The sequence below is a fragment of the Fundulus heteroclitus genome, chromosome 10 (genome assembly GCF_011125445.2).
Source record: "Fundulus heteroclitus isolate FHET01 chromosome 10, MU-UCD_Fhet_4.1, whole genome shotgun sequence".
NCBI lineage: Eukaryota > Metazoa > Chordata > Actinopteri > Cyprinodontiformes > Fundulidae > Fundulus > Fundulus heteroclitus.
Window position 1 is genome coordinate 10439683 of NC_046370.1, and position 25700 is coordinate 10465382.

At 38.5% G+C, this 25700-nt stretch overlaps 1 protein-coding gene and 1 long non-coding RNA gene across 2 annotated transcripts; one reads left to right on the plus strand and one right to left on the minus strand.

Moving 5' to 3' along the window:
- Positions 1 to 6716: 6716 nt before the first annotated feature.
- glud1b (glutamate dehydrogenase 1b) lies at positions 6717 to 23273 on the minus strand (the record flags this gene model as incomplete). Its single annotated transcript, XM_036141984.1, is given in 12 exon segments — positions 6717 to 7665; positions 8462 to 8524; positions 8845 to 8936; positions 11159 to 11282; positions 14175 to 14255; positions 14340 to 14477; positions 14580 to 14717; positions 18476 to 18655; positions 20634 to 20728; positions 22253 to 22316; positions 22930 to 22985; positions 23193 to 23273. Coding segments are annotated over 12 exon segments (1232 nt in total), but the record flags the coding sequence as incomplete, so codon positions are not given.
- LOC118564353 lies at positions 9916 to 10657 on the plus strand. The gene is made up of 2 exons (XR_004931791.1): positions 9916 to 9997; positions 10229 to 10657. It is a non-coding gene; the product is annotated as an uncharacterized LOC118564353 (long non-coding RNA).
- Positions 23274 to 25700: the final 2427 nt, after the last annotated feature.

A 25700-nucleotide genomic window follows, 5' to 3' on the forward strand; every position in this document is an offset into this window, starting at 1 on the left:
ACGCCGAGCTGCCACTTTACTGCGAGGCATTGCAGAAGGTCAGGCTTGATCCGGCATTATTTAATATTGATTTATTAATTAAGCAAACCGGCATTATGATAGTTCTGTGATATAGTCGCTAGATGGCGCCACGTCTATTTATATCTGCTAATCGCGCCTGACGTTGGGGCTGTATTTATCTACAGAAAGAACCATCAAAACATTATGAGGATAAAATTTTTTTTATCATGATCGAATGTTTTTTTTTGTGGGTTTTTTAAGCATATAATGTAGCTATAAACCTTTTATCAGATCTGGACAATGGTTCATGACTTGTGGAAATTAGTCCTACATCATTTGAATAGTTAAACAGGTAAAGGTGAGCAGCATAGGAAAGAGGGTCGTCACAATACTAAAATTTTAAACCCTACAAACGATAACAATACTGAGAATAATGCTTGATGTTCGACACCATTTTCGAAACCGTGGAAATATTTCCTATTAAAGAGGAGGACATATCATTATTGTTGCTTTATTAGGACAAACCCAGTTGGTAAAAGGCAATTAAGCTCATAATTTAGAAAATGTATCTGATAAGAAAGTGTTATCTTCTTCTTATTCAAATCAGTAGAGGAGATTTCTTTTTGGTTGAGTATACATGTGTTTTAGTTTAGCTGTAAATTTGCTGCTGATACAGATCATTTCAAATTTGGGGACAAAAAAAAGGATAATTTTATTGTAAAAGACATTTTGTTTCTAATTATAAACAAATATCAGGTAAACATAAACATCTTCAGTAGCTGCTCTGTTGAGTTTGTGTTTCAGGTAATTTTTGGTTTATTGAAGTCATTGTGAAACTGAAGAAATACCAGGAGAGGGTGTGTGCGTGTGCTGCAGGCCGTGTGTCCATGTCCAAGCTTGTGTGCATGTGTTTTCAGCAGGGATTCATGCTTTAAAGGCCCGCGCTTCAGTTTGTGTCAGTAGAATGCATGAGCAGGTGTTCCCCATGGTGTTCTCTATAGGACGGCTGTTACGTGTCGCAAAGTCCGGCTTTGTGTGTATGTGTCCGCTTCAGCATTTAGAAACACAGTTAGCGCAGTAGAAGTGATGCACAATGCAATGTGATGTTATGCATGAGCACTTTCAGACGTCGGTCCATGCCGTGACGTGTTTGTGTCTGCAGAGTCGGGGCAGGGGGGGACAGATCTTTGGGCGTTCAACAATCAGTTTGCTTTGGTTTGGTTAGATTTGGGCGAAGAGGAAGCTTCCCTGCAAGTTGTACAACTGGACAATCTCTGACCTTCAGCGTGAGCTGTTTTAATGAAAACCATCAAGCGTACGCAAGTAGCGAGCATTTGGAAAACCATGAACTCGAAGCTGAAGACCTTCTGAATCAAGTATCTTAAGTGTCTCCTCAAGCAGTCTCACAGCCATTCACACCTAAAGGCTTTTGACCAGGACACGTATGCTGACATCGTTAGGTGAAATGTTTGGGTCGTTAAGCGACAACGAACCAAACATTGAACCAAATCGAGGTTTGTCCAGTGAGTCATGTGACCTTAGTGGCCCAATTAGTGATATTAACGTAGAGGTATTGTTCTGACTGCAAGTTATAAGCTTGATTCTTCCAACCAGGTCCAGACTTGAAGGATCCTGATGGATGAGAGGGAGAAACATCTCCAAAAAGCAAGAGAGGAAGGCCAGTTGCCTTCTACTTAAGAATCTACACCACTGATGAGCTATTAGATTTAAGATAAAACATTTTCCAACACAACTAAAGTTTCATCCTTCAAAATCAACGATTAGTTAACGATTAGTTAACATGAAAATTATTATATTTTTGTTAATTTGACCTTTTGAGCTAAGAAAAGACTCATATTACCTCAATCATGACTGGTTTATGAGCATCAAATTCTATTTGCTTCATCTGTTTAAACAGAAATTTAATTTTTAATCAGGATATTCTAGGTTATAAGTTGAAATCACTTGGGCAGAAAGAAAAGCGCTCACTTCTAGTAATAGATGAGCTCATTTCAACAGAAAATGCTCTACAAACAAAGCAGATGAGGCATTAAAAGCCCGAAAATTATTAAACAGTATTAAAGTCTTTTTCAGTATTTAAAGCCACTTAGAACATAGATATAAAATGAATAAAAATCAATTCTTCCCTTATGTGTGCGATAAGCTTTGGGAAACTAGTGTGCATGTAATTATGAGAAACTGGAAGTTTTTGGGTGTGGATCTTTTACCAAATATACCAGTGTGATGAGTGTGATGAAAAGGAAAGGAATGAAGGGTTATGTTTCGTTTTAGTTAAGCTCTGTGTGTTCATCTACGCTAAATGTCTCTCCTCTCTGCTGTTTAGGCCAATCAGATAGTCCCTTTCCCCATCGCTGAGCATCACACCATCAATTCTCCACCCAGGATCAGCATTCATCGCTTTACGAGTGTGCGTACGTGTGTGTGTTACAATAGAGGAGGTCCAGCCAGAAAAGCGTGTGTGCATTTTTTAATTTGAAGTCAACAGAAACTGACGACTGCATGTTGCCTTACAGATCAACGACCCCATTCAAAACACACACAGAGACACAAACACTTCAGAGAAATAGAAACACAAACGCCCTCCACACAACACACGACTAACCCGAGTCACGCACTGTGTTTAAGTTGGCATCACGTCATACTCGCTGATTTTATAAACGGTAAATGTGGAAATAAAAAAATAAAAAAAAGGTTTTGTTGAAATCCAGCAATGGTGTCGACGTCTTGATTTGTTGTGGAGCCGGTTTAAAATGTGATTTACAAACAAGGTGTCAAAAAGTAAAGCTTTAAAAAATATATGTTAATCTGTATTAAGGTGTGTAACAGGGAGACTGATGAAAAACAGCTCAATCCTGGAATAAAACTTGTAAAAGAATAAAGAAAATTGTAGCCTGGGGCAGTGGACATTAACCCAAGTAAGAATCTATGGTGCGTTTTGAAACTTGTTGTTGGCAAGCAATCTCCATCTAATCTGACCGTCCTGTCTTTTATGGGTTTTTCCATATCATGAAAATATCTGCACATAAGTTTATAATTAATGGACATGATTAACTGATCACCAACAATTTTGACCATCCCTGTACAAGCTGGAGTTTGGGCTGTTTGCTGATGTAGAGAAAACAGGTGCTTGTTGCTACAATGCTAATATGGAAAGACCTCAGCAATAGCCATAGAGAGGTAATTGTTACTGTTGCTGAGGTCTTGTCATAAACAAGATTTCAGGTTGACCTCCACCTGTCCAAATATGTGTAACGATACACTTAGAAGTATTTCCTGACCCTTGAAAATGCTAAAAGCAAATTATCATACTTTAAAAGGGGATTCATGATGCTTCCTCTTTAGTTTTCAAACTATATATTTAGCCCCAAATTAAATGTTTAGTTTACAAACTAAAAGTTTACTATGGAGCTAAATATTTAGCTTGCTAATTAAATATTTAACTTTGAACTAGGACTTGTTTATAAATTTACGAATAACAAACATATGAAAAATGAACCCTGCGTTTTATCTCTTATGACAGGCTAAATATATTTAGCTGTAAATCTTTCATTGTATAACTTTACATACGGAGCCCCATAGGCCTAACAGCAGGGATGAAAAATATACAGGTTATAATATACTGAGAGAACAAACCTAAAAAAAGTCTGGCTTCAGTGAGAAAATACACATTATCAAGATGGATTTTAAGTGTCGCCATCAAAGCAGCTTTGAATCGTCTCCTCAAGCAGTCTCACAGCCATTCACACTTTTGACCAGAACACGTATGCTGACATCGTTAGGTGACATGTTTGGGTCGTTAAGCGACAAGGAACCAAATATTGAGCCAAATCGAGGTTTGTCCAGTGAGTCATGTGACCTTAGTGGCCCAATTAGTGATGTTAACTTGTTTGACTGCAAATTATAAGCTTGATTCTTCCAACCAGGTCCAGACTTGAAGGATCCTGATGGATGAGAGGGGGAAACATCTCCAAAAAGCAAGAGAGGAAGGCCAGTTGCCTTCTACTTAAGAATCTACACCACTGATGAGCTATTAGATTTAAGATAAAACATTTTCCAACATGACTAACGTTTCATCCTTCAAAATAAACGATTAGTAAACATGAAAAATACGGATTATTATTGTTTTGGTACTGAACCAAAAATACTTGAGTTAATTTAACCTTTTGAGCTAGTTTGAAGGCCAGTTGCCTTCTAAAGTTTCATCCTTCAAAATCAATGATTAGTAAACATGAAAAATACGGATTATTATTGTTTTGTTAATTTGACCTATTGAGCTAAGAAAAGACTCATATTACCTCAATCATGACTGGTTTATGAGCGTCAAATTCTATTTGCTTCATCTGTTTAAACAGAAATTTTATTTTAATCAGGATATTCTAGGTTATGAGTTGAAATCACATGGGCAGAAAGAAAAGCGCTCACTTCTAGTAATAGATGAGCTTATTTCAACAGAAAATGCTTTACAAACAAATGCAGATGATGCAATACAAGCCCGAATATTATTAAAGAGTTTTAAAGTCTTTTTGAGTATTTAAAGCCACTTAGAACATAGACATAAAATGAATAAAAATCAATTCTTCCCTTATGTGTGAGATAAGCTTTGGGAAACTAGTATGCATGTAATTATGAGAAACTGGAAGTTTTTGGGTGTGGATCTTATACCAAATATACCAGTGTGATGAGTGTGATGAAAAGGAAAGGAATGAAGGGTTATGTTTCGTTTTAGTTAAGCTCTGTGTGTTCATCTACGCTGAATGTCTCTCCTCTCTGCTGTTTAGGCCAATCAGATAGTCTCAAACTAAATATTTAGCCTCAAATTAAATGTTTAGTTTACAAACTAAAAGTTTACTATGGTGCTATATATTTAGCTTGCTAATTAAATATTTAACTTGGAACTATGACTTGTTTATAAATTTATGAATAACAAAAATATGAAAAAATGAACCCTGCCTTTTATCTCTTATGACAGGCTAATTATATTTTGCCGTAAATCTTTCATTGTATAACTTTTACATACGGAAGCCCCATAGGCCTAACAGCAAGGATAAAAAATATACAGATAATATACTGCGAGAAAAAAAAACCTAAAAGACGGCTGGCTTCTTGTGAGAAAATACATTTTATCAAGATGGACACAAAATATGGAATTAAAGTTAAAGTTGGCTATCATAAACATCCCTTAGCTTACCTGTGTCTGCTCTCCTTTTGACACAGACTCCTTGGAGTTTTTATTGGAACATCGTAGCCCAGCCATTTTTCTGGTATTGTGTGGTCTTCTGAAGGTCTTTTTGTCCACAAAATGAAAATTACAAACATAGCCTACGCTCACTTCTACAAATTTAAAGATTTTAACCACAGGAGAAGGGATTTTTCATTCTTCTGCTTGGTGTAAAGGTCGTAAGGCGCCTCGCATCCACAGCTCTTGTACACGGTCAGTGATTAAAACACTCCTGCTCCACGTAAACCTTTGTTTTACACCAGTTAATATGACAATCTCTAACTGTACAAACTATCCCGGTCTTCCTCAAAGTTACAATTAAAAGTAATTAGATACAAAGTCGTGTTGCATTAGCCGCTTTTCAGCTAGCTAGCCAGTGACAGGAAGTAACAAACCGGAAGTCTCGCACAAAAAACGTCAACTCTATCAGTTGCGTATTGTGCGCCCTCTGGTGGCAAGCATAGATATAGCGGCCACTCATTTTTCAGTTAAGATGGTACTGTATAAATATTTGTGTATTTTATGTAAAGCAAGTAAAATTAAATTGTATGGGGTGCCCGTTTTTACATCTACAAAATTCCAACCCTCTACATAGGGATAGGTCTGTGGGCACTGTAGAAAGCATGTTCATGAAATTTTTTGCACAAATTCATTCTCAGAACATGAGTTCCCCTCCTCAGTTCTGCCTATTTTTTAACTTCTTTCACAATGAGTCGTTTTTTCACTTTTATGCAAATAAGCTGTAGCTGGCCTCACCCCCAACTCAATGTTTATAGTTTATACGTAAAAAGCTGCAAACAGATACAAATGGGTACAACCCTCAGGCAGTCCTTCGCACCACGTCACAGCTACATCCAGTTCCTGATTGGTTGAGGCGACAAGCTCAGATTTGCCTCACTTTGCCTCCATCATAGGTCTCGTGTCACTCTGACTTCGCTTTAAACGCCAGAATCACGCGTTTTGCGTCGCCAGAATTGCCTCTGTGGACTTGCTTAGAGCTTTGCGACACATCACTCCCATGTGGCATCTGTGTAGGAATTTCATGTAAATCTGTTTGTCGGCCTGACAAATTTGCGCTCCATGTGAATGCACCTTTAGCGTTTGTTTGTGCTAAATAAAAATCAAGTTCATGCCGAACAGCTGTTGTACAGCATATACAGCGGTAAAACAGGCTGAAGTGGGCGAAGCTCCGCTTGAGTTGCTAAGTGAGGGGCGGGGCTAGCACCAACTGTGACATAGTAATCGGGAGGTTTTTGAAACTGTTTGTTTTCCAGACAGCAAAACAGGTGGATGTTTTTTTTTTTTTACTATTACTAGGAGCAGTTGAGAGTGCAAAAATTTGCAAAAAGTTAATTTTGCATAAAATCTACAGTATCTAGAGAAAACCTACTGGAAATGTCCCAGAACCTTCTTATGTATATATGTCATGCATGAGCTGATAAAAGCTGTTCTAGGAGGAGAACAAAGAAAAACACTCGACTTTTTATGAACATTTTATTTGTTTTCCAAAAAAAAAACTGAATGCAATAAAAATAAAAAGTAATTTCCTCCAAAATTCTTTTCGTTGCAGCAGAACAGGACGGTTAAACTGAGGAGAACTCTAACAGGGCGGTCACAGTGACTGCTCGCCCACCTCCGCTCCTCCTTAGCGGCCGGCGGAGGAGTCGAGGGAAGCTGCACTTAAGCTAAAGCAACAGAGAAAGCATAAGAATCAAGAAGAGGACAGTAAAAACACTTATGAAATAAAAATTTCCTAAAATTTAGAAACCTTATCCCTAATCTTTTCATCAGAAAGATTAAAATGACTAATCTTGCTAATGGAGTTAAACCTAAATCCCTTTTAATCAACATTAGTCTAGAGTGGTCAGTTCCCTTTTAAGGTCTGACGTCTTTCTGAAATAAGGCATCAGCAGTGCTGTCAACAGAAACGGCTGCAACACGCAGGTCACACGTGCATCCAGCAACTACGACATGTACGCCGTGAATATGGCTGCCAAAAGAAAATATGGCTGCCAAAAGAAAACATTAACGTTAATCTGACTGCGGAAGGAGCGACAGAGTCCTTCGCTTCTTTACAAACACAGATCTCCGCTCCAACTCAGGTTAAATTCAGGCGGGAACAAGAACAGGGCGGCTTCTCTACGGCTGCACAAATATCGCAGGGGAAAACGCGCGGCTGTGGATGCATGTGTGGTAAACGGTGATATGTTCAGAAGGCTGTTTGAGGAGGTAGAGGGAAGCTGGAGAGAGGGAATGGCAGGAAGAGCGGAGGAAGAGGAGAACAGTGCACGTTCAGGAGGAGCCGTTTATGTGAAGGTGAGCCCAGCTTCGTTGTAGACCTTGAAGACCTTCTCGATGGCGTTGACGTAGGCGGCCGTCCGCAGGTCCAGACCCAGGTTGTACTTGCTGGCTGTGCGCATGATTTGCTGCAAAGTCAGACGAAGGCAGGTGTTAGAGGGAATTGTTAATTTGTCTTAAACCCATGGGATTTTCCTTACATAAAAAAGAAAAAATATGTATTTCACCACTACAATATGATGATATTTGTATCATTTTAAATGGCGCAAAACCAATAAGCAGCAAGAAAAGCAGCACATATTTAGAAACAAACAAATATAATAAAGCTGCTCTCCTGTATGGAAAAAGTAGACAAGGTAAAGTTTACTGGAACTTGGACTCAGGGACACAAGTAATTAGAAAACAGGCTGATTTTCATGGTTCCTGCACATTCTTCATGTTAAGGAGTCCTGATTTCTTTTAGATCTCATTTAAAAATGGAAAACACCCAAGTTCACATGCATTATAGCAGGTAAAGCTACATTGCTGAGGCTTTAAACAATACACTACAAGGAGGAAAGGGAGGATAAACAGAAATTAATCTTCACATCATATCCTGAAGTTTCTTTATTCCTACACTACTCCAGCTTTAATTTAAACTGCCTTTACTGTACATCATAAATGGAAAGCTGAAACCTTTTTGTTGTTAAAAGTTATTAAAAGTAAATGATCATCAGCAAATGTAGAATTCAATAAGCTGAAACAAAGTAAGAAGCAGCACATTATTAATATTGCCTTCAATTACGTTTTCAAAAGTCTCGTTTAAACGATTTTCTGTAGATTCATGAACTGCAGAAATTAAAGAACTGTAACAAGTTTGAATTTGTTTTTTGAAGCGGGATATTAACTGGTCAGATCGGCCTTCCTAACTGGAGCCAAACTCACCCGGGCAGATCGCTCCATCGTGTAGGCCAGCCCAGAGTGAACGATGTCCTTCTCTGAGGCGCCCTGCAAACAGGAATTATCAAACACACAATGGAAACAGTAACAATTACACCTGTTGTTGAAATGTTACACTTCTCGTCTAATAAGTTATTCCATGTTGTCATTCTGAGTCCTGGGTATAACAATTCATGAAACTTTTAATCAAGACTCAAATCTGTAAAGGAAATATGAAACTTTTAGAGCAACTGACTGAGTTTAGTGACAGACAGACGCTTTTTATATGGACTTTCTGATACAGATCCAGTAAAAAATATCTGCTTTGTAACAAGGGAGCAGTTCCTGTTTTTAAGCTGCTTTACTTTTGGAGAACAGATGTTACTCACAGCAATTCTGGCCTGGAAATCAGCAGTAGGGACGATGGGGATGGGTCCTCCCTGCTTTCCAAACTTCCTCTCTAAACTCTCCTGCACAGACACTGTGGGGGGGAATAAAAAACATTCAGTTTAGTTTTAAATCCCTCTGTGGTGCGGCAGGCATGACACATAAGACTTATTGGCAGAAATTACCTGAAATGTAAAAATTATGAAAGATGCAGCATTTATCTTTGAAAAGAGTAGAAACTACAGGAGACAGAAACTGGACCTGCAGTAGATGAGTGCGTGTTACACAGCAGGGCGATAGAAATGTCTGCTCACAGTGCTGAGTATTGAAAGATAACTAATGTTTTATTTTTATCTTTTTTTTATGTTATGTTTTATTTCTTAGATCAAAGACGTGGAACAGAAAGATCGGATAGAAACAATGTGGAAAATCTGGTCAACCAACCCTGGGTCACATTTTTTATGACAAAGCCAGCAGAGAGAAAATAACAAAGAACTAAACACCACCTACACGTTTGCATTTCATATCCAGAGGATCAAGTTAAACTTGTTCCACAAAAGTACATTTCTATCCTATCCTATCATACACAGTGAAAGATGACTGTACCTGATCATGATTGGCTGCGTATCAAATACAGAGAAGGTATAAATAATGAGGAAAAGGCTGGAGACACACCAACATCTCTTGGATGCTGCTGGCAGAACCACACCTGAACCATTCAACTGGGTAAGAATATCTGAGTTTATGTTTACACTATTATTATTTTGTTTTCTGTTACAATAGTAATGGATTTGTGAGAAACAAAGTAAAGATTTAAGACGATTATATGTTTTAACAAACGTCATTTGTCAATTCCGGTCCTTTTTGCCTATTTTCAGAAATTTATTTTTAAAATATTTGTTTTAGGAAGGCACATAACACCGAACCAATTAATATTTAGGCAATATTTAACAACCTTTGTGTTCTTTAAAACAAAAACAGTGTTGGCAGCCCGGTAAGGGTTAAATTCAGATGTACTGTATCCGTGAAAAGGTTTTGAGTCCAATTCTGAGGTTTCTCTCTGTGCTTCCAGGAAACAGCTGGACTCTGCCTGTACGTCTTTGACTCAAGTCACTCTGTTTGACACGTAAACTGCTGCAAAACATGGCCACCAACGTAAGTACAGCTAACTTTTACTGTGATCTGTGTCCAAAAGCCAGATTAAGTAAACAAAAAAAAGCTGATTCAATTCCCTACTGTGTGAAGCTTCTTAGGCCATTTTCATATGAACCTTATGTCCAACTGCATCTCACCTTATGTTACAAAAAACATCTGACCTTAGCTCCATTTAATCATGTAATAAGTACATTTCTAATATGTCTTTCTTGTTTTTGCCCTTTAATGTAGATGCCGCAGGAATTTGAATACACTGATGGTGCTTTAGAAGCACAAAAACAAAGAGAACGGGCCCAACAAATGAAAGAGAACCCAGAAACTCTTTATACATGTGAAAACGTTCTCATGTTTCACGCTGAAGATCCAGAAATCTGGATAGAGAGTTTAACAGAGGAATTTGGAAGAAACCCTAAAATAACTGACAAGGAGCATATATGGAAAACAAACGATGCAGGCACCATTCAGTTATTTCCTACGACCGGGAAGTGTGTGATATATGGGAAGGATGAAGAAAGACAAGGATTTTCAAACAGGTTTGGAGCGCTTTTGGATCGTGTTGGAAACATCCGGAATCGAACAAATAACACAAATTAGACAACAAGTTGAAAGCCAGTGACGACAAAAACAACCCCCCTTAAGATAATTGTAGAGATAAAAAAACACTTAAATAAAATATCAGGGAATTTCGGGCTATTAAGGTGCGTTCACATTGAGCGTGAATAATCTGAGCCAAGCGACAGATTTACATGGTATACAGGTGCCACACAGGTGCGATGCGTCACAAAGCGGCTCTAGGCGAAGCCACAGAGGCAATTCTAGCGACACAATTGTTGACACAGCCACAGATTTTGGAGTTGATAAAGCTGAACTTTTGTGTCGTGCCACGGCAACCAATCAGGAACTGGATGTGGCTGTGACGTGGGGTGAAGGAAAGCTCCATTGTGCGGTTTTAATTCTGGCTTGTCACCTGCTGTGAAATTGCTGTCACCTACCATGCGAACAGCCGGCAAAAAGTGACAACACTGCAACGCCAATGTGAACGCACCTTTCTTCTTCTTATGATATCTGGTGTATTACTTTATTGATTTTTCTCACAACCTTTTTTGTGTCACAACCATGTTCTGGGAGTTATGGGGGGATTGGGGAGGGTTTTGTACTCACTGAGAAGGTGGTAGTTGGAGTCTCTCTCGTACTTGAAGGTCAGTCTGCCATAACTGACATGATTGAGATTCTTCAGCCACTCGAAATACGATACGGTCACACCACCAGCATTCAGGTACATGTCCTGCAAGAAGAAGGAAAACATCATGTAACCTCGGGTTTTGTTCATTGTCTTGAAAAAAAATTGTCTTCTGCAACTAAAGATGTATTTTAGGATTTTATTTGATTACTGTTCAACAAAAGGTTTTTCTATGAAATAATTGCCTTTATTTTCATATGTAAACTGTGAACAGGAACATTTAAACTCTTCATTTTCGTGGAGCAAAAAGTAATTTTGTTAAAACTTGCTCCCAGTGAACATGTACTCACATCTCACAGTTAAAGTTTGTAATCCCCTCATCTGCTTTTGTCTCTCTGTTTATATGTATACGTAAATAAAAACACAAATGCCTATTTTCCTTTGCTTGTCTTTCTAGTAAATAGTTAACAAATAAAAAGATACTATTTAATCAAAATCCTGCCTGCTGATTTTCTTTGACAATTATACCAAAATAAATCAAACGTTAGAGCACAGGACATGCATTTTTAAATATCTTGTATCTTTTTTGAAAGAAACACTTAACATTAAAAAAGGTTAGTATTCTCCTCAGACTGAAAACTGGACAGAAACAGATTTCAACAAGTCTCCATAAAGCGCAGAACATTGAGTATTTTCAGTCAGAACAAAAATCCTTCTGTGAACTTTCAGTTTCCTCTTGGAGGATTTGAGCCTTTAATGCACAGTTCAAAGTGCATAGCCAAAGTTATTTGACTTTTTTTATTTATCTATACATGCATAGCTCACTCTGGTTGCATACAAAGCTTATATAAAAGATTATCACATCCTGGTGGCGTATTAATTGGTATTTTGACGCCTTATGATTGGTTTTTGCTCAGTTTGTTAGTAAATATAGCCTTTCGTAATTATTTACGATTTTAACAGAAGTACATACTGCGCATGCACAGCAGTGGTTAAAACAAGTTACCGACTAATGGCCATTAGCACCTCCCAGCGAAACGATGAATTTCACCAATGTCCAGTAAAAAAAAAAAAAAAAAAAACACAAAAAATCCTTTAAATAGGGAAAAGACTGAAATGTCTCTGGGAATATTGTATGATCATTGGTGTTCACTGAAGCGGACACTAAAACTGCCGATGGCTCAGATGTGACCACAGAGTTGACTGACGTGAGTAAATGTTCTGATATGAGGCTCTGAAAGTTGCTGTAGATCATTTTATTTAATTAATAATGGTTTAGTCTTTGATCACGCCGAGCTGCCACTTTACTGCGAGGCATTGCAGAAGGTCAGGCTTGATCCGGCATTATTTAATATTGATTTATTAATTAAGCAAACCGGCATTATGATAGTTCTGTGATATAGTCGCTAGATGGCACCACGTCTATTTATATCTGCTAATCGCGCCTGGCGCTGGGGCTGTATTTATCTACAAAAAGGACCATCAAAACATTATGAGGATAACATTTTTTATCATGACCAAATGTTTTTTTGTGGGTTTTTTAGTATATAATATAGCTATAAACCTTTTATCAGATCTGGACAATGGTTCATGACTTGTGGAAATTAGTCCTACATCATTTGAATAGTTGAACATGTAAAGGTGAGCAGCATAGGAATGAGGGTCGTCACAATACTAAAATTTTAAACCCTACAAACGATAACAATACTGAGAAAAATGCTTGATGTTCGACACCATTTTCGAAACCGTGGAAATATTTGAGGGAAACTTTCCTTTTAAAGAGGGTGACATATCATTATTATTGCTTTATTAGGACAAACCCAGTTGGTAAAAGGCAATTAAGCTCATAATTTAGAAAATGTATCTGATAAGAAAGTGTTATCTTCCTGTTATTTAAATCATTAGAGGAGATTTATTTTTTTTGTTAAGTATACATGTGTTTTAGTTTAGCTGTAAAATTGCTGCTGATACAGATAATTTCAAATTTGTGGACAAAAAAGGATAATTTTATTCTAAAAGACATTTTGTTTCTAATTATAAACAAATATCAGGTAAACATAAACATCTTCAGTAGCTGCTCTGTTCAGTTTGTGTTTGAGGTAATTTATGGTTTATTTTTTTCTGATCAGCTGCAGTCAGCAGGGACCGTTGGTACAGAATCTGACTAATTTCAGCTCTAATTCTCAGCTTCAGTCTAGGTCCAAGCCACATTAGCCACTAATTCTTTCCTGACTGATCATAGGAGTCGCTGGTCACTCATTCGCTTCACTTTCTAGTGTCAAACAGAGATGTCCACACAGTGTTAGGGTTGGGGAACAGAGCCAAGCTCAGGACCGGCTCCACACCGCAACAGTGCTTCCTGTGTGTAGCTAATATTTAAACAGTTGAGTTCATATCCACAATGTTACTGACCTTTTTTAAGTGGTTCTCAAAGATCAGAGTGGGTCTTATAGCATTAGTGCAGCAACATGTAGCATCTGGGTTTTGTTTTTTTTGCATCCTTTAGCTTTTTCCATCTGTCTGACTCTCTGGCAAAGTACCTGTGAATTACACTTTAGCTTCGTCAGCTAAAAATAGTCAAACATTTTGCAGCAGCAAAACTCGCTGTTTTATCATCAGCCCTGAATGTTCAGGTGAGGGGAAGGGCTGAGTGTGTTATTGCAGCGCTACTGTCTGAAGAAAGTGGACAACTTCAAGGGGTGAAGGTGGGTGTATTTATACAGATTCTGACCCAAATAAGTTCTTAAAGAAGTCATTTTTTATAATAAATACACCTAAATACTGATCATTTTAAAAATGTTACTAGGAAGTCACCAGTCTGGTTGAAATGGTTACTGGGGCTTAGCAGCTCAAAGAAAAACTAAACTTTTAACTATATATTTTTATTTTAATAGCAGACTGAGACAATTGTCTGAAACCTGTCAATGCAACGTGCACTTTTTAAATTTGACTGACTAAAATAAAATAAAAAACATCATGGATCAGAAGTGTGCTCACAGGAATAACCATGACGCTGTTCTCCAGGAAGATCTTGTCTGCCTCTGGGGTGGTGGGTCCATTGGCACCCTCAGCAATGATCTGACAGAAACACAAGTTAAGCTCCAACGTAAACACAAAAAGTTCAATTATCAGCATCTTTAGTTAGCGGAGGTAAGCGTTTACCTTAGCCTTGATCCTGCGGGCGTTGTTGCGTGTGAGCTGCTTTTCCCCAGCAGCAGGAATCAGGATGTGGCAGTCAGCCTCCAAAATGCTCCCTTCGTAGGGCTTGGCTCCTGGGAAGCCCACGATGGTGCCATGTTGCTGCAGAAAGGGGCAAAGATGGAGGAACCAATTTCTCTTAATGTTTACCAACAAAGAAAATAAAATGTACGGATATGTAAGGTAAGGCGGCTGTGCTGGTACCAGTTTGTAGTCCTCCAGTTGTTTGGGGTCAATGCCATCCGGGTTGTAGATGGCTCCGTCAATCTCACCAACGCCCACACACTTGGCACCGAACCGGTGCAGGTACCTCATGGAGTGGAGACCCACATTACCAAAGCCCTGAGGAATGATTAATAAAATAACTGTAAACTAAATAACTGATGCCCACTGAGTTATGCTGAAATGTTCAATTACATGCAAATGAAAACAGGCTTCAAGTAATAAAGGTTCATTTCACCGAAGCATAACTAACTCTGCTTTAAAGCAAATACTGAACATTCTTTGGTGCCACCATGTGGCCAGAAGAGGTCAAAACACTGTATTTCTGCTGAATGCAGTTATACAACTTATTTTAATAAAATCTTGTATTCACAGAACCTGGATATTTGTAAATATTATAAAATTGTATTATATATATATATATATATATATATATATATATATATATATATATATATATATATATATATATATATATATATATATATATATATATATAAATATAAATATCATTCCATATTCTCAATTAATCAAAAAATAATTAAAAAGTATATTATGTTGGTAATTATAATCAAAAAGTAGAATTTATACATAACATGCAACCACAACAGACAGAAATTTGAAGCATTATTTTTTTCTTAACACAAAATGATGTTTCTTAGACATTTTCTTTTATGTGCTGATCAAATCTTTTCGTCACAGAAATGTTTTATTTTGGCCCTGTTTGATCACATTTTTGCTTGAGTTGACCAGCAGACCCACTACCACAAGGAGCATAAGCTCCAAACCAAGCAGGACGTCCACAATGTGCTGCATTCAAGCACATCAATGAAAAGTTGACTGGAAGGAAAAAATGAGGTTAAAATAAAAGGAGCAGAAGAAACAGGGAACCCTGATAGGACTGGGAAGCAGTGCCAAATAAATAGTTTGACAGAAAGTTAGTAAGAGAATAAAGTGTGAGCTACAAGAGCAACAGCACACAGACGTATTCAGGACACGGGCTACATTCTACATGTTACTTGCGATAACCCACTCCTGAGCCAGAGATAAAGGAAGTGGTGGCCGGCCTCGTTCTTTCTAGAGATTTAACTTGGTTTTCTTAGAAGAGCCAGGTCTAAATGATGCTAAATGGCTCCTATTAAGTATAAATCAGAGCCTCTATTTTTGTCCAGAAAATACGGCCTTCTAAATATTTCTACATGTGACAACAGCACCCCCTTCTGTTTGGTCTGTACCTGCAGTCAGTAGTATCACTAGTACTATTTAAAAACTCCTTAAAAAGTACAAAAGCCACAGCATAAAGGCCATTTATATTGTTGGTAATATTATATAGTTAAAATGGCAATGTTTAAACATTCTAGTTGTTAGAAACCTTTTAAAAAGGGATTCTGGGTAATCTTCAGAACGACCACTTTAAAGCATTAAAACAGAAAACGATAAAAATTTAAGTTTTGACCAATTTTGATGGGATGAAAAATGCTTCCTTCTTCAAAAGGGGCACAACAGAAAACATTTGAGAACCACCAGTCTAATGTAATATTAAATGTTTTGATAAACTGAATTTTGGACATTAAAAAAAAAAAGAAAAGGGCACGGTTAAAAACAGAGAACATGAAGCACGACAAATGAGTAAAACGCACCCTTAATACAGTACAACAGATCTACTCTGTCTATTCTCACGATAAAGCTCTAGGAAAACTAATCTAAGGGCAAAGTAATCCTCAGATACAGACACAAGGATTAGGTTTGAGAAAATCCACATCAGGACTCAGCTGTTGTCTCCACTACTTCTCTTCCTCAGTAACATTTCCTTCTTCATTATTCTTCACCGAAAACAACGTGCTGTCTCAAAATAACAATGGCTTTGTCATTTAAAAAAAAAAAAAAAACTTACTAAGCAAATAACAGATATCTGAAAGAGATGCAGAAGCGTATCAGGGTACAGAAAAGCGGCAGCTGCCCGACATATATTACCAAGTAAAACGCATCAGGGAAGCGTATCGTGTTGCATTGTTGTCTAGAGAAGCGATAATTATAGAAAGCATTCTGGGAAAGAAGCAGAGGCCACTGCTGATTGGTTTTCTACCCATGTGTTAATGTTTAGTGGGTCTGTGCGTGAGTTGCATGCGAGAAGCCCTCATTAGGCAAATGAAGGCACAGCTCTTTGACTATTTGTCCGTGCAGAAACAATCTCCTTTCACGCTAAACTAGATTACTTTCCTGCATGAATCTTAACACTGATGACTTTTCAACTTTCAAACAGTCAGAGATAAAATGCGATGTTGAGTTAAAGAGTGTGGCTCTTCCTTGTGTTTCCTCATTTCTTTCCTACTGAGTCATCGTTTTCCATGAACAGAGAAGGGAAACTTCGGCTCACTTCTGCCTGTGGGCTGAGGAAAACACAGCCTGGCTGCAGAGCCCTGAAAAAGCATTCCTTCCCCATAAACCTTCCCACATTTGGTCACATTACAAACAGAAACTTCAATGTACTTTTGGACGGATTTTGTTTAAAACTAAGTAGCACATGTCTGTGAAGTGAAAGGAGACGTGGTTTTCAAACCTTTTCACGATTAAATCCTGAATGTTGCTGGGTATTTATGTTTGTTTTTCTGTAAAGATCCACCTTTAGCTGAAAGAATTGCTGCAAAATTCCTTTATACCATCTCTCTAGTGGATGTGAGCATTTAGGGACTGAATTTTTGCGGATTTTATATATGCAGCATCAAGATTAATCAGGGATAATGTGGCATGCAGTGTTAGTTTTCATATAGTTTTGCATGTAGCACAAAACCTGAATTTTTGTCTCCTCTGACCAGAGCATCATCTTTGCCGTGTTTACAGTTTTCCCTACACGGCATGAAGCAAACAGCAGGAAGAATCATGAGTTTTATTTTAACAACGGCTTTCTGTTGGACACTTAACTTCACTCCCTAAAGTCACTCCACTGTGTTTGTTAGTCTTTATGATTTGTTTTGTTCAACGGTAATTAACAAACCTGTTTTACATAAAATACGTTTTATTTAGGGTGGTCAGAGCACAATTAGTTAAACACAGTTTTTATTTATGGATAATTATTAATATCTTGTCCTTTTTTTGCCTTCCATTTCAAAATTATGCACTACTTTAAGTTGCTTTATCACATAAAATCTTATTTTAACAAAAAGTAAAAAAAAGTTAGGGAATGCACAATATATCGGCTTTAACATCAGTATCGGCCGATGTTAGTAATTTTTTGACGTATCGGTATCGGTCCAATAAGTAAAACTGGGCCGATATTAAGAACCGATGTTTATTTCCATCTAGTTGCCCTTTGTGCCTGTGTTTTAGGGGTTTTGTTATAAGTTTTTTTTTTGTTTGTTTGTTTTTGGATCATGTGACAGGATTGTGTTGTTGTTGTTGTTTTTTAATGAAACAGAGATGCAATGTGAGCAATGTGCCCGTTTTTCACAGTGTTGTAAGAAGACACATTCCCACATTCAAAGATTCAGTTAGAATAGTTTTCAGTTTTCGGTACAAAACTGTGTAAAATTTAATCATCGCAGAAACTTAGATATGTATGTACATCGGTAAATATTGGTTATCGGACATAACAGCAATATTAATATCGGATATCGATATCAGCCTAAATTTTCATATCGGTGCATCCCTAAAAAAAGTTGAGGGGGATTGAGTTCATTTTCAATCACTGTAAAACATTCAGCATCATTTATTTACCTGTTTTAAAACTCATCAATAGGATTTCAGATGAAAGTTTCTGTGGGTATTGTACTGGTAGTAAAGGGGGGAATAACTCCAGTTAACATGTCCAAGAGGAAAAAACCCTTGCAATAAAAAACAATAAACAAGAATAAAAACTGCACAGCAGTGTGTCGGTGTACCTGGATGATGAAGGTCTTGTCCTGGAAGCCAGGCGTCAGGCCCAGCATGCTCATGTAGGAGGCCTCGTTGATGAAGTTCTCAATGCCGTGGAAAACTCCACGGCCGGTAGCCGAGATGCGGCCGTGGATTCCTCCCTGGCTGACGGGTTTCCCCGTCACACACGCGTGGGCGTTGATGTCCTGTGAACACATGCGAGGAGGAGCCGATCACATGTGCCGTATATTAATGAACCCTGAGTTAGCGAGAATAATCAGAAGAAACTGTTCAGTTTTTATGGTTTCTCTTGTTTACAGCAAATGGATGTGAGAATTTTGAAACAAACGGGCTTAGATATCTCGGGATCAGCGTGACGACAGTCTCTGGCTTGGGGCCCGCATGCTTGGCATACTGTGACAGCAGCAACATTTCATGCTCTGCCATCTGTTCTGAGAGCAGGAAGCGTACCAAACATCAATACAAAACCAGCCACAGCCCTCTGCTCCAAGCTACCCCGCCCAGGAATCTGTCACTTTTAAAAAAAAACAGCCAGGGGGATCTGGATCAAAGGGCGCCTAACTGCAGAGCTAAACAATTCTGTATTATTCAAAGTTTAAAAATGTTGTGATTGTTGTGGATTGTTGCTTAATTGAGTTGACATGCCGTATTAAGCTCTTATGTTAGCCAAATATTCCTGGTTTTTGTCGTTTTCTTTTCTTTTTGTCTTTCCTTTTATGTCCCGTGAAGCATTGTGGATTACCTTGTGTTCGAATGTCCTGTTTAAATAAACTTTCTATTGATTTTACATGACTTACCTCCAACAGAACACACATAGCTTTAGTAAAAGAATAACCTTATCATATGGACAAAGAACGAACAAAATGGTAAAGAATAAGTTTAACTATATGTCAGACTCTTTTCTACATTTACCATTTTAATATAAGCGAATAACATTATTTGATCACTGTATCTCTGCTGCTTTTGACACAGATAATAATAACATGCTGACTGATAACTTTAAAGGTTAGTTGGATTTTCTGGTATTTTGCTGGATAGGTTTAGAGCCTACCTGGCAGATAGAGACTCCTTTTATTTGGCATTTATAAACCTTAAAGAAAAAGTGGGGTTCCCTAAGGCTCTATTCTTGAGCCGTTGTTTATTCATTAGTTATTTGGTGCTCTTGCTCAGATTACAGACCTTTACAACGCTTCCTATATGTAATGCTGACGACACAACTTTATGTCTGTGTCACCAGAGTCCATCACAGTCACCGGGTCTGGGTCTTCATAAATTCAATATGGAGAGACAACAGCTACTCCTAATGCTGCTAAACAAATATATTCATGTTACAGTATAATATTGTTTAATTTATCTGCAGTCTGCTGGTCAGAGTGCAGAAACATGTGGTGGAGGGGCAGCACATGTTGACACTTTGTTTACATCTCATTAAAAATGAAAAAGGACTTAATGGGCGTGGCGGAGTGCACAACCCATGTTCAGAGGGTTCAAGTTTAAATATATTAATTTGCTACATGTGTTCCCCATTTCCCGGCAGCTAAAAAGGACTTTATAATGCAGTTGTAACTCTTTTGACACTAACAATGATTGAATAACACATCTTTTTGTGTAATGTTGCAGAGATTAAATCTTGAGCTATGAATGCATCAGTTGAAAAAAAAAAAACTTTTTTAAGTGTGTATTTTTAGATTAATAAAAGCAGCAAATCTTTATTGAAGAACTAAAAAAAGAGGAAGTATGGGTGACTTCAAGAATTCAACCTCTGATCCCAGAACTGGTGCCGCAGCTTCTAACATATTCAGAAATGTCCTTTATACACTTCGCTGTACGAGATAACCATAAGGAAATTCCCACAAGAGTTAAGAACCATCTGATTTGCAACTACTTTCAAAGAAAAGGAAAACCACTGAAGGGAAGTTGTTGTTTTTTTCTTCACAAACGAACAACAGAAAGAGGCTGACCTCAGTTTCTAAAAGCTGCTTTAAGAGAGAAAAGAAGAGGAATGTCTTTTTGGTCAGCTGAGAAGGGAGAGGCAGGAAATCTGTGCTCGTGGTTTACATGTGACTCATTCCCTGGTTTTAATTTGGCCTGTTTATAAAGAGTTGCGCACCACATTTCCATCCAAGTCAGACAGAAAACGGTTGTGCATGTTAGAGAACTCACAGTGTGTGCGATGGTGTTGGCATAAGTGTCGGCGATCCAGGACATTTCCCTCTCTCCGGTGCTCATGTCTGGCGCCGGGACGTCGATGCCAGGCCCTGGCAAACAAAGAGGAAGGAAGGGAGGGAGAAGTGCAGTTTCAGTAAAAGGGTGCAGGAAGGCTACGAAAAACAGGCAAACACGACCAGCGAAGCTGAAGTGGAGAAACAATGGCCTGCACACTGGAAACTATACAGTAAAAACGATATTTGACACTGGATACAGGCAAATAAACAACAGCAAACCCCTCTGCTGTGTTTGAACTGAGAACACGTCAAATATTTGCCTGTGTGCAGTTAAGGGTGAAGCAATGAGCTGTATGAGGCAATCAACGAGCCGAACACATGTAGAGGATGTGTTTAAATGATCTGCTGCTCATCACATTTACAGCTGGACGTGTGCATAAAGTTTACCAGTTAAAATGAGAAATATTTAAATAAATCTTTTACCTCCAAAAGAAACCGATGTTCTCCTTTTGCTCTGTTGCTCACGTTTGTTTATAGCTCTGTCTCAGGTTTGAGATTTTAATCAATAAATCTAACTAAATAAATCTGATTATTATTGAAAAGTGTATTCACTTCTGTAATTTTATTGAAAAAGTTAAACTTTATATTGATTTATTACGAACAGAACGATGCATTTAAAGCATTTATTTCTGCTCGATTTGGTGATTAGGATCTAAAGTTAATCAAAACCCAGAATGGTAACGTTATGGCCAACACAACAGTGGGGAAGACTGCTGGCTTGCCAGTTGTCCATCAGACGGTCACTTTAAACCCAGACAAGCAGGTTAATTCACTGAAGGCCTTTGCCCAAGCTGCTGGCTGCTCAGAGTATGTATCCAGGTGTATTACTGGAAAGTTGAACAAACAGAAAACAAAAAAGATGCATACGCAGCAAGGATTCCTGCAGCCTTGGGATAATTGTGAAGAAAACCCCCCTGGGTTAGGTAATAAAAGACCTGGACCGCAGCCCAGTGCACAAAAATCCTCGTTCCAGGTGGAGATGGTTTTACTTCCCAGTAGGACTTGGGATTCTTTTGGTAGTCCACACTTTCAAAAGCACCAATAGGTGCTTTAATAACCATGGTACTGCTGTGTTTGAAGGCCAGCAAACAGGCCTGATCTAAACTAGATAAACCATGGAGTAAAAAGACAAAGACACCAGATCCGATAATGCGGAGGAGCTGATGGCTGCAGCAGGGCTTCAGATACTTCTCCTCCACGACACGACACATTAACGCAGTGATTTATGCAGACGGAACCCCGGCCGAGTGTTGAGTGAATATACTGAACAGCACATGGACATAAATTTCAGAAGGCTAACATACTAAACAAAAAAAATCTTCCAATACTCACATTTTCTGTGAAAATTAATTTCAGTTTTTCATGACATTTAACTGAAATAAACTCTTGATCTTCTAATTTATTCAGAAACTTTGGTTTCCTGTCAGGATAATATCAGACAAAAAAAGGGGGATTTCTGCCTCTTGCTCACTAAGACTTCGGCTCCGTACAAAGCCCTCTACCTCAGTGGGATAAAGATTTAAAGAAACTAAGCTTACAAAAATAAAAAAAACTTACCAATGAATCCCTTTTTGGCCAGTTCGATGGTGAACCTCCTGGTTATCTTCTCCAGCTCGTTATCCTGCAATAAAATATTACTTTTACATAATTTCCAGAAAACATAACACTGCACCCTTTCAACTACAGCCACATCACATATTTGGAGATTTTACTTAGGGTATCAACCGAGTCATAGAGCAGGTCAGACTGAGACCAGAATCTCAGCGTTTTCAACTACAGCTTTTGTCAAAAGCATTTCTCTGCATTTCAGGTTAATTACAGGCACAATGGGCCCATAGCAGCGTTTTTACATTCCTTCATAGGCTGCTGGTTTGTTAGCTCACCAAGATAGAGCCTTAACGAAACAATCGCCATTTAAATCATCATCATCTCATGACTGAGGATTTTTACTACTTTTGTAAAGGATGGTTGTGTTACGCTTTGAACCCCGAGTTCCCCAGTTTTAACTCTTTGGCAACTTTATACGACGACTTCAACTGATTTCTGCCCAGCATTACTTACTTCTTCACTTATTTTCCTTTGCATATTTCTCAACTACTGGCATTGAAGAGTTTACCCACTGTGAGCTACACGCCAGAGCACAGCTGCAAACAAACGGCTGTAAAACTTGAGGTGGAAGCCATTTAAACACGCACTTATTTCTCTAGATGTGAGAAAAGTATTAGAAGTCTTACAGAGTAGTTTCTGGGATTGATCTTCACTCCAGCTTTGGCACCTCCAAATGGCACATCTAGGGGAGAAAAAAAATAGTAAACATATGTGTAATTGGCATGTGCATACTTGCATGTCTTACTGTGTAAACGGTAAGAAACAAAGCAGGGGAAGCAAGCTTTATTACCAGGCAGCATAATTAGGACGATCAAAGCAGTAATAAAAACATAAGCGCTGCATGGAGACATTAGATGATAGTCTGCGGAGCTCGGACTTGAAAACGTACCAACGACAGCACACTTGTAGGTCATCAAGGAGGCCAGGGCTTTCACCTCATCCACAGAAACATCAGTGCTGTAACGGATACCTGAGGGAAGCGCAACAACAGGGGAGCACTTTAGAAAGACATACGCTGACGTCACAAACCATATCTGATTTCAGCTGTTGGTTTATTGTGTCTAATGAGACCAAACTGTTTGCATATATTTTTTAAATCAGCTGGATTGATGGTTAAACTGATGTGTTGAAGCTCTAAAATAATTGAGTTTTCCTGACACAGTCTCATATATAAATGCAGCAGAGCAGCAGAAAAAGAGGGAACGGATCAGATAGGAAGCAGTGAGGGTAGAAAGCAGGACGCTGCGCTGCTCATGATTACCCAACACCACTTATAGGAGGTCGGAAATCACTCGGCACATCGGTGCCCGGCGCCGAGTTCGTGTTTGCGTGGGTGGAGACTGGAGGGAGCCAATCAGAGGCTTTCATCCTGAACCCATCCCTCATCGCTTCCTGTTGTCTGGCGTTTACTACTGTTACTACGGTAACATGTACGCTGCAATGAGATCATAAAACCCGGCTGCGTGCTTCAAGCTACCCCGTCTTATTGGCACATTGCCCGTGAGAATGTAATTCAACAGCGGTTGCAAAAATAGCACATCCAGTGCAAGAGCTCTGAGAGAAATCCAAGGGCAACAGAGAGGAGACGGCGAGTTTTATCAGGATTAAGAGTCGTTTATGTGTGCTCAGCTTTCAGGACGATACAGGAAGACACGGCTAAAGCCACCTGCAGGCTTCAAGTAATGATATATTTGTGCGTTACTGCAGTCAGTCAATGTTTGAATGCAGAATTAAGCCAAAGGCTACATGAATGAGAAAGAAAACATAAAAAATAAATGTATCATCTCTCGGAGGCGCTCCCCTCTTTCTTCTTTTCCATTCATCCAGAGATCAGGCGAGCCGGCTCAGACCGGAGGACACTGATCAAATTAAAGGGAGAGAGAAAATAAAAGGCATGGCTGCTGAACCAACCCCCCCCCCCCCCCCCCCCTCCCACGCATCCAGACATCCATTTCTCCACCCGACACGCAGCCCAGCGCAGCAACAGGAACCAAAACAGATCTGCAAACACATTCTTCTGACATGGAGGACAGAATCGGGGCTGAAAAATTTAATGTGTTAACGATTAAACACGGACAGCTCTACATATTTGTGTATGTAGTGCAGTTACTTCCTATGGTTTTCTATCATTTTTATTACTCCACCATCATGATCATCATTATCTTTACGCTAATATTATCGCATCATTACTTATGCCCAATTTATTTTACCCTTATATCTGTAATAAGAGTAAGGGCTGCTGTAAAGCCTGCATTTTCCCCAGCGCTGATCAATAAAGGAAGATCTTATCTAATCTTGTGTGCAGTAAAGCTGCTTATTAAATCAGCGTGCTATAATTAAATTAAAGTCTAGCATACAGACATATTTTTTAGGGAGTAGTTCAACATTGACTCTAGGTTTTGCTTCATTTATTAAAATCACTACAGAAACAGTGTAGGACTTTCCTAAGATCTTTTTACGTCGTCTACAGCTTTAGGTGTTGACTTTTCTAGTTGTGTCAGTTCAAGCTTAAAAAGATGTTTTATTTATAAAAAACAGTAATTTACTTGAGTTGAGGTTTTTGTTTCTTAGATTAGGCTGCCAGACATAAGGAAAAATTATATTTTATAAGAAAAAGGGACAAAACTTCTTGACGACAGCCTTTGATTAAACTGGAAGAGAGGCACTGATCAAGATTTTCTGGCTGATGCTGGTTTTTTGGAGCAAAGCAAATATCCAAGCTTTTGCCCCCTTTATTCAAACTAAAAATACCTGCGTTAAACTACATGTATATTGTGAGAGTTCTTAAGCGTTGAAGCATTTATTGGAAAGGAAAAAATAATTCAGAATTTGCAGGATTGACCTGCTGATCAAGGTGAAATTGGCCAATCCTGATCTTTGGTGAATCCAACATTAAGGAGTTCGGCACGGCATCAAATCCACAACACAAGGTGCCGTGTTAAAAATTTATTTAAATTCTGGCTTGTTACTTTCACACTGTTCAATTACTTTTAATGTCTTTTTCAATAAACTACAATGAATCTATTTCTCACGAGGGACAACAAAACAACCTTAATATCCATTTTTAAACAGAATGATGAGCATTTTAGAGCCTATGAAAAAAAGGACATGCACCATTTATATCCCATCCATCCAGCACCTAAACATCCGGTAAAAAGCAGCTTTGTCCAGTTTGACACCCATCAGTCAGACTGGATCTTAAAGGGGTGGATGAGTGCACACACACACCTGCAGCAAAGTGCAAAAACAACCTCTGCACTTTGTAGTTTGATCTGAACTTAGCCAAGGGTCTACACATCGCATTAATGATTAAACCGCATGAAAGATAACAGCTGTTGCTCATGTTCTTATTATCAGCAGGTTTAGTCTCAAAGACACACTGCTGCATCCCAATTTG